Below are 15855 nucleotides of genomic sequence, written 5' to 3'. Positions count from 1 at the left end.
CTTTCAATAGGGAAATGGCATAGTAAAATGCAGCATATTCATATTCATAGCTATACTGCAATTAAGAGGGATGAACTAGATATATACATAGCTCTTAAAAACATTTCTTTTCTTTTTTTTTTTTTTTTTTTTGAGACGGAGTCTCGCTCTGTCGCCCAGGCTGGAGCGCAGTGGTCGGATCTCAGCTCACTGCAAGCTCTGCCTCCTGGGTTCACGCCATTCTCCTGCCTCAGCCTCCTGAGTAGCTGGGACTACAGGTGCCCGCCACCTCGCCCAGCTAGTTTTTTGTATTTTTTAGTAGAGACGGGGTTTCACAGTGTTAGCCAGGATGGTCTTGATCTCCTGACCTCGTGATCCACCCGTCTCAGCCTCCCAGAGTGCTGGGATTACAGGCTTGAGACACCGCACCCGGCCAAAAACATTTCATACTCCTTTACAGTTCTGGCCCCGGACCCTGCAGCCGCCGAGATGTTGATGCCTAAGAAGAACAGGAATGCCATTTATGAACTCCTTTTTGGTTTTTTGGTTTTTTTTTTTTGAGACAGGGTCTCGCTTTGTCGCCAGGCTGGAATGCAGTGGCGCCATTTCAGCTCATTGCAACCTCCACCGCCTGGGTTCAAGCAATTCTCCTGCCTCAGCCTCCTGAGTAGCTGGGACTACAGGTAAGTGCCACCACGCCCAGCTAATTTTTGTATTTTTAGTAGACTCAGGGTTTCACCATGTTGGCCAGGATGGTCTTGATCTCTTGACCTCGTGATCTGCCGGCCTCGGCCTCCCAAAGTGCTGGGATTACAGGCATGAGACACCACGCCCGGCTCTATGAACTCCTTTAAAAGGAGGGAGTCACGGTGGCCAAGCTTCATGTCATGAAGGTCATGCAGTCTCTCAAGTCCTGAGGCTTTGTGCAGGAACAGTTTTCCTGGAGACATTTCTACGGGTACCTTACCAACGAGGGTATCCAGTATCTCCACGATGACCTCCATCTGCCCCCCAAGATTGTGCCTGCCACCCTACACCACAGCCGGCCAGAGACTGGCAGGTCTCTGCCTAAAGGTCTGGAGGGTGAGCCACCTGCGAGACCCACAAGTGGGGAAGCCAACAGCCTGCTGCCAACAAGAGAGCTGAGGTTGAGGCTGCGTCAACAACCAAATTCCAGTAAGAGGCAGATTTGGTCTTGGACGTGGTCAGCCACCTCAGTAAAATTGGAGAGGATTTTTGTTTTGTTTTTAGCTTTTTTTGAAACAGGGTCTCACTCTGTCACCCAGGCTGGAGTACAGTGGCACGATCTTGGCTCACTGCCACCTCCACCTCCCAGGTTCAAGCGATTCTCCTGCCTCAGCCTCCTGAGTAGCTGGGATTACAGGCGCCCACCATCACGCTCGGCTAATTTTTGTATTTTTAGTAGAGACAGGGTTTCACCATGTTGGCCAGGCTGGGTTTCTGACCTCAAGTAATCCGCCTGCCTCAGCCTCCCAAAGTGCTAGAATTACAGGCATGAGCCACCACACCCAGCCAGAGGATTATTTTGCATTAAATAAACTTATAATCTGAAATATATACATATATGTATATAATTGAATGAAAAAACCAAATTTCAGAGTGATTTGTTTTTATGGTACCAAGTACACTAAAACACACAAAAAACCAACAGTATATGTTTATATGGATATATACACATACACACACACACACATATATATATATACACACACACCAAATTCATAATGGCAGACTCCTTAGCTGGGTTTACAAGGGAACCTATCATTTAAGAGAGGGATGAGAATGGCAGTGGTAGTGGTCAGGGGAGTGGGTTAAAATGGATTTTTTCTGGCCAGACACTGTGGCTCAGGCCTGTATTCCCAGCACTTTGGGAGGCTGAGGTGGGTGGATTGCTTGAGCTCAGGAGTTTAAGACAAGCCTGGGCAACATGGCAAAACCCCATATCTACAAAAAATACAAAAATTAGTCAGGCATGATAGCATGCACCTGTAGTCCCAGCTATTTGGGAGGCTGAAGTGGGAGGATTGCTTGAACCCAGAAGGTGGAGGTTGCAGTGAGCCGAGATTGAACTGCTGCACTCCAGCCTGGGCAGCAGAGCCAGACCTTGTGAAGGAGGAAGGAGGAAGGAAGGAAGGAAGGAAGGAAGGAAGGAAAGGAAGGAAGAAGGACGGAAGGAAGGAGGAAGGAGATAGAGAGAGAAAAAAAGAGGAGAAGAAGGAGGAAAGAAGGAAGTAGGAGAGAGAAGAAAGATCCTCCTACTCCCTGAAGCAAAGCCTCCCCCCCCCGAAGAGAAATAAAGACTAAGAAAGAAAAAGAAGAAGAAATCAACTACATACCCGTCGATCTAAACCCCTCCCCCCTCCCTCGCCGCCTCCCCCCCCGACCCCCATAGCCGCCCTCCCCTCCCTCCCCTGCCGCATCAATAGACAGCGCTAAATATAGCTTTAGCGACTCTGTATGGATGTGTTATTCTGTAGTTCTCAGCTAACTATCACCTCAATAAGAAGAAAAATGAAGTTCTTCTTAGAGAAGCATTACACATGCTGCTTTTTAATGGAAGTATAATATAGCACTAACACACAGGATCAGATTGACCAATCAGCCTCAACTGAGTCAGAGATCTCATCCAGTATCAAGCTCTACTCATAATTTCAAGGATACAGACAAGAGGCACAGACATCCTCTTAATTAGTCATCCTATATGGACCCCTGCGTCATTCCTTCCACATCAGTCATGCATTCTCTGGAGAATAAGATGTGGTCTCCAAATGCAATTTTGCCAGATTACGTCACCCAACATGTAAAGAAGCATGTAAATTGTGAAACATCTCCTGTATATACTCCAGAGATTTATATAGCTTATGTGACATTGACCAGGGAGCAAATGATTTTGGGTTATTTATCATATGTAATTTCATTAGCTGAAGACATCCTGCAAGAGCAGTGCCAACCTTCAGGGAATCCCTAATCTAAAGAAAGAGAGAGAGTCCAGCCTTGGAAGTACTAGTCTAAGCGAGGAGACATAGCCCTTGTAAGCATGAACCTTCCAGTCTGATGGAGGACTGTTTAGCTCTCATAGAGCCCTTGGACTGATTGGAAAACTACAGTCTTACCTTAAGGAGCCCTCAATCAGATAGGAATGTTTAGACACATGGCTTAGCTAGAATTTGGGAATCCCTACAGAGCGGTCAGCAGTGGAAATTAAGAAAAGACAGTGTTGGGCCAGGCATGGTGGCTCACACCTGTAATCCCAGCACTTTGGGAGGCCAAGATAGGGGGATCACTTGAGTCTAGGAGTTCAAAACCAGCCTTGGCAACATGGGGAAACTCCATCTCTATAAAAAATACAAAAATTAGCTGGGCGTGGTGGTGTGCACCTGTAATCCCAACTACTCGGGTAGCTGAGGTAGGAGAATTGCTTGAGTCTGGGAGGTGGAGGTTGCAGTGAGCTGAGATCATGCCATTGCACTCCAGCCTGGGCAACAAGAACAAAGCTCCATCTTAAAAAAAAAAAAAAAAGGAAAGAAGAAGTGAGGCAACGGGTTCATGCTCATGGAATTCACTGGTCTTACCACGTTCCCCATCATCCTGAAGCAGCTGGATTGACAGAACGGTGGAATGGCCTTTTGAAGTCACAATTATAGTGCCAACTAAGTGACAATACTTTGCAGGGCTGAGGCAAAGTTCTCCAGAAGGCCATGTATGCTCTGAATCAGCGTCCAATATATGGTACTGCTTCTCCCATGGCCAGGATTCACGGGTCCAGGAAGTGGCACTACTCACTATCACCCGTAGTGATCCACTAGCAAAATTTTTGCTTCCAGTTCCTGCGACATTATGTTCTGCTGGCTTAGAGGTCTTAGTTCCAGAGGGAGGACTGCTGCCACCAGGATACACAACAGTGATTCCATTAAAGTGGAAGTTAAGATTGCCACCTGGACACTTTGGGCTCCTCCTACCTTTAAGTCAACAGGCTAAGAAGGAAGTTACTGTGTTAGCTGGGGTGACTGACCCAGGCTATCAAGATGAAATCAGCCTACTGCTCCACAGTGGATGTAAGGAAGAGTGCACAGGGAATACAGGAGATCCATTAGGGTGTCTCTTAGTATTACCATGCCCTGTGATTAAGGTCAATGGGAAACTACAATAGCCCAATCCAGGCAGGACTACAAATGACCCAGACCCTTCAGGAATGAAGGTTTGGGTCACTCCACCAGGAAAAAAAAACAAAAACAAAAACCATTACCTGCTGAGGTGCTTGCTGAAGGCAAAGGGAATACAGAATGGATAGTAAAAGAAGATAATCATCAATAGCAGCTATGACCATGTGACCAGCTGCAGAAATGAGGACTGTAAGTGTCATGAGTATTTCCTCCTTCTTTTGTTAAATACATGTTTGTGCATATACACACTTGTACTAAGAAAATACCTTCCTTTTATTTCCTTTTCCTTTGTCATGTGACATAAGATTTATTGACTTCATATCAGCATCTAAGTATTGTTAACTTTATGTAATAGTATTTGGGTTGGGAATTGGTGCATTTCTGGTTGTATGAAAGATAGTTGTATTACATTAGGCATAATTATGACCTTATTATTGCCTTTATTTGAAGATTATGTATGATCTCAGGAGATATGTATGGGTTCAAGTTGACAAGGGGTGGACTTGTGATGGTTAACACTAAATGTCAACTCGATTGGATTGAAGGATGCAATATTGATTCAGGGTGTGTCTGTGAGGGTGTTGCCAAAGGAGACTGATATTTGAGTCAGTGGGCTGGGGAAGGCAGACCCACCCTTAATTGGGTGGGCATCATCTAATCAGCTTCCATCAAATATAAAGCAGACAGAAAAACGTGAAGCGACGAGACAAGCCTAGCCTCCCAGCCTATATCTTTCTCCTGTGCTGGATGCTTCCTGCCCTTGAACACCGGACTCCAAGTTCTTTAGTTTTGGAACTTGGACTGGCTCTCTTGGCTCCTCAGCTTGCAGACAGCCTGTTGTGGGACCTTGTGATCATGTAAGTTAACATTTAATAATCTCTCTCTCTCTCTCTCTCTCTCTCTCCTGTTGGTTCTGGCCCTCTAAGAGAACCCTGACTAATACATGGGGTTTCACCATGTTGGCCAGGCTGGTCTCGAACTCCTGACCTCAGTTGATCTGCCTGGCTCGGCCTCCCAAAGTGCTGGAATTATAGGCATGAGCCACCGCGCCCAGCCAAGTTCTGCCCTTTTCAACCAACAATCCTGGTTGATACACCTGAGTGTTGACACTCCTTGTCATCTAAAACAAAATTATACACTCCTTGCATATAGCACAGGGATAGTATGCTCTCAACATATAAGTGAATAAAATAGGGCAACTTGGTGATGACTACAAAATCACCTGCTATGATGGCCTGGGTCCATGGAGGCTGTACCACCAGATATTTCAAACTATCTCCATTCCTTTTGTTTTTTGTTTTTGTTTTTGCTTTCGTTGGAGACAGAGTTTCAATATGTTGCCCAAGCTGGAGTGCAGTGGTGTGATCACAGCTCATTGCAGCTTCAACTTCCTGGGCTCAAGTGATCCTCTCACTTCAGCCTCCTGAGTAGCTGGGACTACAGGCATGTACCATCATGCCTGGCTAATTTTAAATTTTTTTTTGTAGAGGTGGGGTCTCACTATATTGCCCAAACTCCTGGGCTCAAGCTATCCTCCCATCTTGGCCTCCCAAAGTGCTAGAATTACAGACATGTGTCACCAACCCCAGCTTTTTGTTGTTGTTGTTGTTATGAAATGTTTTATACATACAAAGTTTTGTAAATCTTCATTTAAGGATGATTTCCTCAATCCCTTCTTTTTGTTTCATTCCTAATAGTTCCTCCCAGGGACCCCTGCAAGACAGAGAATTCCTTCCTGCTTTTTCTCTTAAGACTCACACCCTCAGGACATAGGGAGAGCTTTTGTTCCATCTCAGAACCCAAGAGCCTTCATGGCCTGCATTACCTCCTCTGAAAGTGTTCAAATTCAGCCTGTCTCCTCACTTTCACCGCTGGGAGGTCGCTGTGGCCATAGGCATCCTGAAAGTTGTAACTTCCCTGCTCTTTGTTGGCTTCACATTTGCACTGATTTTTCGGGAACAGCCTGAAACAAGCAAGAGGATTGTAAATACGGATTGGGTGGGTAGGCTGGTGGGTGAGAGGAAACCGGAGTCCTAATTCAATGTGTAGTTTACTCTGAAAATCTTCTTTCCTACACCCAACTGTTCTGAGATGATGAGACCCTGGAATCCCCTGCACTGGCCCCTCACAGAGACCAAGAGACAAAGGGAGGAGAGTAGGGACAGAGAAAGGCTGAAGACTTTTCCTCTTGAATTATCTCCTGCACCTAACTTCTTTAAATCTGAGAGCCACATGACTGTCCGTTGTATCTCACCCCACCATGAAAGGAGGGCAGAGGGACAGAGAAGCAGCATCTTTTCTGCGGTTTTGTTCAAAAACTACATGCTCTCCAAAGTTTTCAGGGATTTTACTGGGTGCTATAGAGGACATAGACTGGATCCTACAGACCAAGCCCTATCCTGGCTTGCAGTAACTTGTGCATTCAGCACAGGTTTAGAAAAGCAAGAGAACCATGTGTACAATGGGGCCAGTACTCCAGAGGAGGAGCAAGGAAGATGTGTGCACTAAGGTGAAAGAAAGAACACTCAGTCTCTCACCAGATTCCATCGTAGGAAAAGAGGTTCCTGAGATGTTCCTCAGGCAGAAGCTTTAGCTTCTGGACATCCGGGGCAGGACTTGGGAGCTCCAGCTTGAGGCTGCTGAATGCTGCTGGAAGGAACATGCTTCCGAACGTAAAACCAGCAACGCCAAGTCCCAAGATTATGACTAATATCTTGAGGAGCCACAGAAATCTCGAGCTGTTGGGACACAAAAGAACAGATTATGTTAAAATCTTTTTTATTAATTATGTAATGTATATGAGACTGATAACTTCAGGAAAAATGTAAGCTAAGCATATAGCTTATATTGATCACTAAAATCGATTTCTGATAAACAGAGGAGGAAAGAATCAAGCTGCAACAAAGGGACTTAGAAATTAATTACAAATAAAAGGATGGCAAAAAAAAAAAATCCAGGAAAAAAATAAAAAAGGTTAGAGGCTGGGCGCGGTGCTCACACCTGTAATCCCAGCACTTTGGGAGGCCGAGGCAGGCAGATCATGAGGTCAAGAAATCGAGACCATCCTGGCCAACATGGTGCAACCTGGTCTCTACTAAAAGCACAAAAATTAGCTGGGCATGGTGGCGCATGCCTGTAGTGCCAGTTACTTGGGAGGCTGAGACAGGAGAATGGCTTGAACCCAAGAGGCAGAGGTTGCAGTGAGCCAAGATCGCGCCACTGCACTCCAGCCTGGCGACAGAGCGAGACTCCTTCTTAAAAAAAAAAAAATGGTTAGTAATGTTAATGTCAGCATAGCTAAATTCAAGGCAATAAAAAAGAATATTAAATAGGACAAAAAGACCACTTATAGTGATCAAATGCATGATACCAAAACAGATAGCCATGAACTTTATCCACTAATAATAGCATTAAAGTATACAAAGAAAAAACTGTAGGGTATGAAAGACGGATTAGAAATACAAAGATAGTTAGAGACGCTGACATGTCTAACTTGATCAAGTCTCAAACATATTTTAAAGCAGCAGAACAACAAAATGATGTAATTTGTATTCTCTTAAAGAGCTCTTGAACATTTATAAAAATTGGCCACATATTAGGACACAAAGAAAACTGTAATAAAGTAGAAATAGTTCAGATCATACATTCTGACAGTGCAATTCAAATGTAACCTGGCCAGGCTTAGTGGCTCATGCCTGTAATCTGAGCACTTTGGGAGACCAAGGCAGGAGGATCACTTGAAACCAGGAGTTCAGGACTGGCCTGGGCAACAAAGCGAGACCCTGTCTGTACAAAAAATTGAAAAATAGCCAAGCACAGTGGCATGTGCCTGTAGTTCTAGCTACTCAGGAGACTAAGGCAGGAGAATCCCTTGAGCCCACGAGTTCAAGGCTGTAGTGAGCTATGATCGCACTACTGCATTACTGCCTGGGCAACTGAGACCCCATCTCTAAAAAAATAATAGGCTGGGCATGGTGGCTCACGCTTGTAATCCCAGCACTTTGGGAGGCCAAGACAGACAGATCACTTGAGCTCAGGAGTTTGAGACCAGCAACATGGTGAATGTCTCTACTGAAATAAATAAATAAATAAAAATAGCCGGGCATGGTGGCCCAGGCCTGTGGTCCCAGCTACTTGGGAGGCTGAGGTGGGAAGATCACTTGAGCCCAGAGGGCGGAGGTTATAGTGAGTCAAAATTGCACCACTGCACTCCAGCCTGGGTGTCAGAGGGAGATTCTCTCTCAAAAAAAAAAAAAAAAGCCCACTGTTATTATCTAACATCGTCATGGAAGTGCTAATCAATGCAGTAAGATTAGCTTATGGAATAAAAAGATAAATAATGAAAAGGGAAATAGAAAGTATTATTTACAGATGAAATAACTACATATTCAGAAAACTAAAATATATTAGATGAGAAACTATTAGTAAGATTTTAGTAGGGTATCTGGTGACAAAATATAGTAAAAAATTAATAATAATAATTATCTAATGACCACTTAGTATGTTCTAGACCACCTGCCAAGAGCTTTGTGTGCATTATCTCATTTAACCCTCACAAGAGCATAACAAGAGAAGTTTTATTTTTTGTTTTTGTTTTGTTGTTGTTATTTGTTTTGTTTTGTTTGAGACAGAGTCCCGCTTTGTCACCCAGGCTGGAGTGCAGTGGCACAATCTCAGCTCACTGCAACCTCCACCTCCTGGGTTCAAGTGATTCTCCTGCCTCAGCCTCCTGAATAGCTAGGATTACAGGTGCCCACCACTACGCCCAGATATTTTTTGTATTTTTAGTGGAGACAGGGTTTCACCATGTTGGCCAGGCTGGTCTCAAACTCCTGACCTGAGGTGATCTGCCTGCCTCAGCCTCCCAAACTGATGGGATTACAGGCATGAGCCACCATGCCTGGCCAAGAGAAGTTTGATTACTCCACCCAATTAACAGATGACATAGCGGAAGCTAAATGGGAAAAGTAACCTGCTCTCTTGGTTATGACGGATGCAGAATTCAAAAGCAGACCACACTTTTAACCACTACCCTATACAGGTTTCTATAAGCCAACAACTCAGAAAACATAATGAAAGCAGAAATCTGCTTCAAATTAACAACACAACACAAAATGACCCAGGCAGGCAGATACTTAAGAAGAAACATGTGGGACTTATGTGGCAGACTCTTAGGTGGCCCATGCGATCTTGATCTCTTGGGCACTTAGCAAAAGATTCTTGGTTTTCAGCATTCAAGATGTGCCTATGGGTGGTACCAACTGACACTTCCTGAAATCATGCAGTCTTGAGTTATAAATCTTCTTTAAATCTATTGCCATGCTAGAATCTTGTTAATAGATAGGAAATTTAGAGAGATTAAGTGCCAAAATGGCCTGCCCAATACTTGTATATTTTTAGTATTATACAGAACTAAAATCCCTGGAACTAGGAGCACTCTAGACCTTACATGGTTTATTCCTCCCATCATTTCAAACATTGAAAGTGGGGCCTATCTGATTATTTGCCTGCTCACTGTATGTTTATGTCTACTGCATTTGTACCAATATACATCAGATTTGTGCAACCGCTGATTTTTGTTGGATTGTAATCAGGTCTCACAGTGATCATTTAACGTCTTCCTATAAGTCTCATCTTGTGCTGTTATGGATTTTCATTTTGAAAATCTACACTGTATGGAAGCACATGTCTTTAATGTCTCCAGACATTATATTTCATCAAATGCTTAAATTTTAGTGGGCCCTCCCTGTTAAGTTCTGAAAAAGAATGGGAGGGAACAATTAAATATTTTTGGTAAAATGTGGTTTTTGTCTTGTGCAGAATATGTAGAATATACCTTTTAATTTAGGAAATACGTTTTAAAAGGAAACAATGCTCTGTTATCACACTGCCTTGGTCTGTTTTGTGCTGCTATAACAGAATACCTGAGACTGGGTAATTTACAGGGAACAGAAGTTTATGTTCTGGAGGTTGGGAAGTCTAAGATCCAGTGAACACATCTGGGGACCTTCTTGCTGCATCATCCCATGGTGGAAGGTGGAAAAATGAGTGCATGTGAGAGACAGAGCAAGAGGGGGCTGAATTTGTCCTTTTATAAGGAATCCACTCCTACTATAACGAACCCACTCCCATGATAATGGCATTAATCCATTCATGAGCGCAGAGCCCTTCTGGCCTAATCACCTCTTATAAGGCTCCATTTCTTAACATTGTGTAATTGGGGATCAAGTTTCCAGCACATAAACTTTGAGGGACACATGCAAACCATATTATATAGCTAAAGCAATTTTTATTCATAAGATTTCTGAACAACTTGTAATTTTTGAAATACCTATTGGAAGTCGTTTACAGCTATTTTGCTTAAGTGTGATTTTTCCTTTTCTTGTCAATCTCTCTTTGGCAAAAAAAAAAAAAAAGAAAAGAAAAGAAAAAAGTGGGTTTCTGGTAATGAATTGAGCAGACATCTGATATATTGCATGCCTTTTAAGCTGTGTAACTTAATATTTGTATACTTAGGCTGGGCGCGGTGGCTCACGCCTGTAATCCCAGCTCTCAGGGAGGCAGAGCTTGAGCCCAGGAGTTCGAGACCTGCCTGGGTAATACAGCGAGACCCCGTTCTCCACAAAAAGGAAAAAAAAAAAAAAAAAAAAGACAATATTTGTATACTTGATAATTTGTTTTACTATGTAATTGATAAAATTGTGATGTGTATTGATAATAGTTTAATGTGTAAGAATGTATGCTTGTAGTTCTCTGGGAGAAACAATTTGCCAAGTGTTCACCAGCTTGTGAAACTCTAATGTGAGGCTGGGCACGGTGGCTCACGCCTGTAATCTCAGCACTTTGGGAGGCCAAAGTGGGCAGAGCACTTGAGGTCAGGAGTTCGAGACCAACCTGGCCAATGTGGCGAAACCCTGTCTCTACTACAAATACAAAAATTAGTTAGGTGTGGTGGCAGGCACCTGTAATCCCAGCTACTTGGGAGGCTGAGGCATAAGAATCGCTTGAACCCAGGAGGTGGAGGTTGCAGTGGACTGAGATCACGCCACTGCACTCCAGCCTGGGCAACAAGAGCGAAACTCTAGCTCAAAAATAAATAAATAAATAAATAAACAAACAAACCAATAAATAAATAAACTCTAATGTGAGAGCTTAAACATCTAAGTAAATAAAGACACCTTTTAAAAAATCAAATTACTGAATATACATAAAATATAAAATATGAGCCCTTAAAAACTTAAAACTTTATTGGATTGTATGCCTGAAATGACACACATCAAGCTCTTAATTTTGGTCTGCACTATTCAATGAACACGTTTCTATAGTCTCTCTTTTTTCTTTCTTTTTTTGTAATGATCAAGAATTAATTTTGTCACTGAACAAATAAAGAATTAAGCAAATTACCACTGTATTAGGGAAATACATATATGAATAGATTGAGATGCCTTCTTTTTATTCTTGACTAGAATAGCTCAATTTTGTAGAGATGTAACTTTGCCCTATATTAATTTATAAATTCAATATAATAACCACATGAATAAAAGCAAAACAAGATTTTCTTTCTTTTTTTTTTTTTTTTTTTTTTTTCTTGAGATGGAGTCTCACTCTGTCGCCTAGGCTGGAGTGCAATGGCGTGATCTCAGCTCACTGCAAGCTCCACCTCCCAGGTTCATGCCATTCTTCTGCCTCAGCCTCCCGAGTAGCTGGGACTACAGGCGCATGCCGCCATCCCCGACTAATTTTTTGTTTTTTTTTTTAATAGAGACGGAGTTTCACCATGTTAGCCAGGATGGTCTCGATTTCCTGACCTCGTGATCCACCCACCTCGGCCTCCCAAAGTGCTGGGATTACAGGTGTGAGCCACCGCACCCGGCCAGGATTTTCTTTTTTTAGAGCCAGGATCTCACTGTGTTGCCCTGGCTGGTCCCAAACTCCTGGGCTCAAGTACTCCTCCTACCTCAGCTTTCTGAGTAGCTGGGACTATAGGCACACACCACAGAAGCCAGCAGAACAGATTTTTTACTGGTCAAAATGACTCTAAAATTTACTAGAAGTAACATATGAGAATAGCAAGGAAGATATTAAAAATAAGAAGGATGGGCTGGGTGCGGCGGCTCACGCCTGTAATCCCAGCACTTTGGGAGGCCAAGGTAGGCAGATCACAAGATCAGGAGATCAAGACCATCCTAGCTAACATGGTAAAACCCCATCTCTACTAAAAATACAAAAAATCAGGAGGGCGTGGTGGCACGTGCCTGTAGTCCCAGCTACTCGGGAGGCTGAGGCAGGAGAATCACTTGAACCTGGGAGATGGAGGTTGCAGTGAGCCAAGATCGCGTCAGTGCACTCCAGCCTGGGTGACAGAGTGAAATTCCATCTCAAAAAAAAAAAAAAAGGATAGCTATATTACTACTAAAGAGTAAAGTTATTGTAAGGCCACAGTTATTAAAAGCGTGGTATCAATTCAGGAATAAGCAAATAAGTGAATGGAACAAATCGAAGTCCAGAAATATTCTGTGTGCGTGTGTGTGTGTGCGCGCGCACGCGTGTGTGTGTGTGTATGTGTGTAATTTGAGTTTGCACTATCTTTGTCACATATTTCTGTAACATCTTAACTTTCAAATTTTCTAAAATGGTACCCAGAAAAATAAATACATTTAAACTAATCAAGTTATAGAAACTGTCTTAACCCATTTTGTGCTGCCATTACAAAATATCACAGGTATACCACAGGGTAATTTATACAGAAAAATTTATTTGGCTCATGGTCCTGAACACTAGGAAGTCCAAGGGCATGGTTACACAGTTATTCATGGTTATTCATGGTTATTCAGCTAGATAGCAGAAATGCCTTTCAGTATTTTGTAACATCGTAGGATGAATATAGTTACAATAATATATAGTTTCAGGCTGGGCACTGTGGCTCATCTCTGTAATCCCAACACTTTGGGAGGCCGAGGCAGGTGGATCATTTGAAGTCAGGAGTTCAGGACTAGCTTGGCCAACATGATGAGACGCTGTCTCTACTAAAAATACAAAAAAATTAGCTGGGTATGGTGGCGTGTGCCTGTAATTTCGGCTGCTCTGGAGGCTGAGGCAGGGGAATTGCTTGAACCAGGGAGGTGGAGGTTGCAGTGAGCTGAGATTGCGCCACTGCACTCCAGCCTGGGCGACAGAGCTAGACTCTGTCTCAAAAAATTAAAATAAAATAAAATTAATTTACAAAAATTAGTTGGGCATGGTGGTGCGCGTGTGCATGCCTGTAATCCCAGCTACTCGGGAGGCTGAGGTGGCAGAATCGCTTGAGCTGGGGAGGCAAAGGTTGCAGTGAGCCAAGATCGCATCACTGCACTCCAGCCTGGGCGATGGAGCGAGACTCCATCTCAAAATAATAATAATAATATAGTTTCAAATAGCTAAGAGGAAGATATTGAATGTTCCCAACACAAAGAAATGATAAACGTTTAAGAAGATGTATATGCTAATTATCCTGATCTCATCACTATGCTATGTGTTTATCACTATATGTATCAAAATATCACTATGTACCTCGTGAATATGTACGATTATTATTTGTCAGTTAAAAAGAAACTGCAGGCCGGGCGTGGTGGCTCATGCCTGTAATCCCAGCACTTTGGGAGGCCGAGGCGGGTGCATCACGAGGTCAGGAGATCGACATCATACTGGCTAACACGGTGAAACCCCGTCTCTACTAAAAATACAAAAAATTAGCCGGGCATGGTGGCGGGCGCCTGTAGTCCCAGCTACTCGGGAGGCTGAGGCAGGAGAATGGCGTGAACCCGGGAGGTGGAGCTTGCAGTGAGCCCAGATGGCGCCACTGCACTCCAGTCTGGGAGACACAGGGAGACTCCCTCTCAAAAAAAAAGAAAAGAAAAGGAACTGCAGACCTTTTGTGCATGTTTCCACAAGTGGAGGAAAAGTCATATTTGCCAAGGGTTTGCCAGCTATAAATGTATGGGCATTATTATCAGGCCTTCCAGCTTCCTCCTTCTCAGTCACCCATCAAGGAATGTGGAGTGGGGGAAGTTGGGGAAGGGGAACGCAGGAATGAAAGCCTTAGCCAGGGACATGAATGGATGCAATCTGCCTTCCTTTCCCCCATTCCACCAATCCTCTGTTCAATCTATGCTGCTACTTTTTTTTTTTTTTTTTTTTTGGAGACAGAGTCTCGCTCTGTCGCCCAGGTTGGAGTGCAATGGAGCAATCTGGGCTCACTGCAACCTCTGCCTCCAGGGTTCAGGCCATTCTACTGCTTCTGCCTCCCAAGTAGCTGGAATTACAGCCACTTGCCACCACACCCGGCTAATTTTTATGTTTTTAGTAGAGATGGGTTTCACCATGTTGGCCAGGTTGGTCTTGAACTACTGACCCCAAGTGATCCGCCCACCTCGGCCTCCCAAAGTGCTGAGATTACAGGTGTGAGCCACTGCACCCGGCCAAACGTGTTCTTTTTCATGCTTACAAGATGTCATGTCACAAACATGTTTTTGTATTTTTGTAAGATGACTTCTTTGTCAATGTTTAACAATTGTTTTAGAGTTTTGGAAAATACAAACAAAATAAACTTCGGGGATAAAAGAACACAAAATGTGTGCCTGATCCTTCTTCGTAGCTTATAAAAATTAATTTAGACTTTACCCCGTTAATTATTACATCACTCCGTAGAGGCTCTTTAGCACCCGGGGCCACACAACCGCTGCTCACTCTGCCCTGCGGTGGGCGCCTGGATCTGAAAACCGACTTTTCCCTGACTCAGCGCAGAATGTGAAGGAGACCAAGCCGCCGGGCTCCCCGACTGTCCAGAGCCCCACGCAATCCCCGCGCCCCACGCAATCCCCGGCGGTTCCTCCCGTGGGCAGCAAAGGGGCCCCAGGCCGGGTCAGCGCCTCTGAGTTCCAAGCAAACAGCCCCGAACCCCGCAGTTCCGAGCCGATTCTCACACTCGGGCGTCCCCGAGACACATTCCCGACAGCAAGAGGCCACCTCCACGTGGAATTTTCCCACGGAAAACCAGCGTTCCCCGTTCCTGGGGATGCAGAGTTCGTTTCGCAGGCGCCCTCACCTTGCATCTGCAGCCACCTATGCGGGGAACCGGTTGGACTTAAGACTCCAACCGCCAGCTCCCTGGGCTCCGGAGTCTGTGGCCCCCGCATCTGCCGGCTCTGCAGGCGCCAGAAAGGACCCGCAGCGATCCAGGCTTCCGAAGTTTCACCTCTTGCCCTGCTCTGCCCCGGGGACACTCACCTGCCCGAAGTCATCCCGAATCCCGCCGCCCTCGGACGGCCGGATGTCGCGGAGCCTAGCAGCCAGGCCTCCGACTGCCCTGCCCTGGCACCGACCCGGGCAAATACTCGGCGAGCAGGGCAGGTGCAGGACGCTTGGGGCGGTCCGCGCCCTGGTCACCCACTCCCCGCCCACGCCCTAGGTCTTTCTGTGCGCCCAGCCTGGCGCCGACACGTCCAGACGTCGTTGTCGTGGTTTGGGGACCACCAGACCCCGCGGCGCACAGACCCGCCAGTGGCCCGCGCCCAGAAGAACTCCAGAAGGCGACAAGGATGACCACCGCCCCTGCGTGGGACACTCGCTAGGTAAACAGTGCGCTCCGCGCTAAGCGCTTTTCATCTACGCGGGGTCATTTATTCATCACCACGGCCCTACGAGATGAGGACAG

At 44.9% G+C, this 15855-nt stretch overlaps 1 protein-coding gene across 1 annotated transcript in view; it reads right to left on the bottom strand.

The window, feature by feature from the left end:
• The window catches only part of B4GALNT2 (beta-1,4-N-acetyl-galactosaminyltransferase 2), a 34787-nt gene extending 19328 nt beyond the window's left edge, over window positions 1-15459 (bottom strand). Inside the window, exons 1-3 of the mRNA XM_010359832.2 lie at window positions 15429-15459; window positions 6701-6901; window positions 5989-6126 (exon numbers count right to left, since the gene is read on the bottom strand). Of these exons, the coding sequence (XP_010358134.2) occupies window positions 5989-6126; window positions 6701-6901; window positions 15429-15442 (353 nt within the window). The 5' untranslated portion in view covers window positions 15443-15459. The remainder of the gene's footprint in view (window positions 1-5988; window positions 6127-6700; window positions 6902-15428) is intronic.
• Between the last annotated feature and the right edge of the window lie 396 nt (window positions 15460-15855).

This window comes from Rhinopithecus roxellana, chromosome 19 (assembly GCF_007565055.1).
Source record: "Rhinopithecus roxellana isolate Shanxi Qingling chromosome 19, ASM756505v1, whole genome shotgun sequence".
Lineage (NCBI taxonomy): Eukaryota > Metazoa > Chordata > Mammalia > Primates > Cercopithecidae > Rhinopithecus > Rhinopithecus roxellana.
The sequence above is the reverse complement of the archived record's forward strand: the minus strand, read 5'-3'. Positions and strand labels throughout refer to the sequence as shown.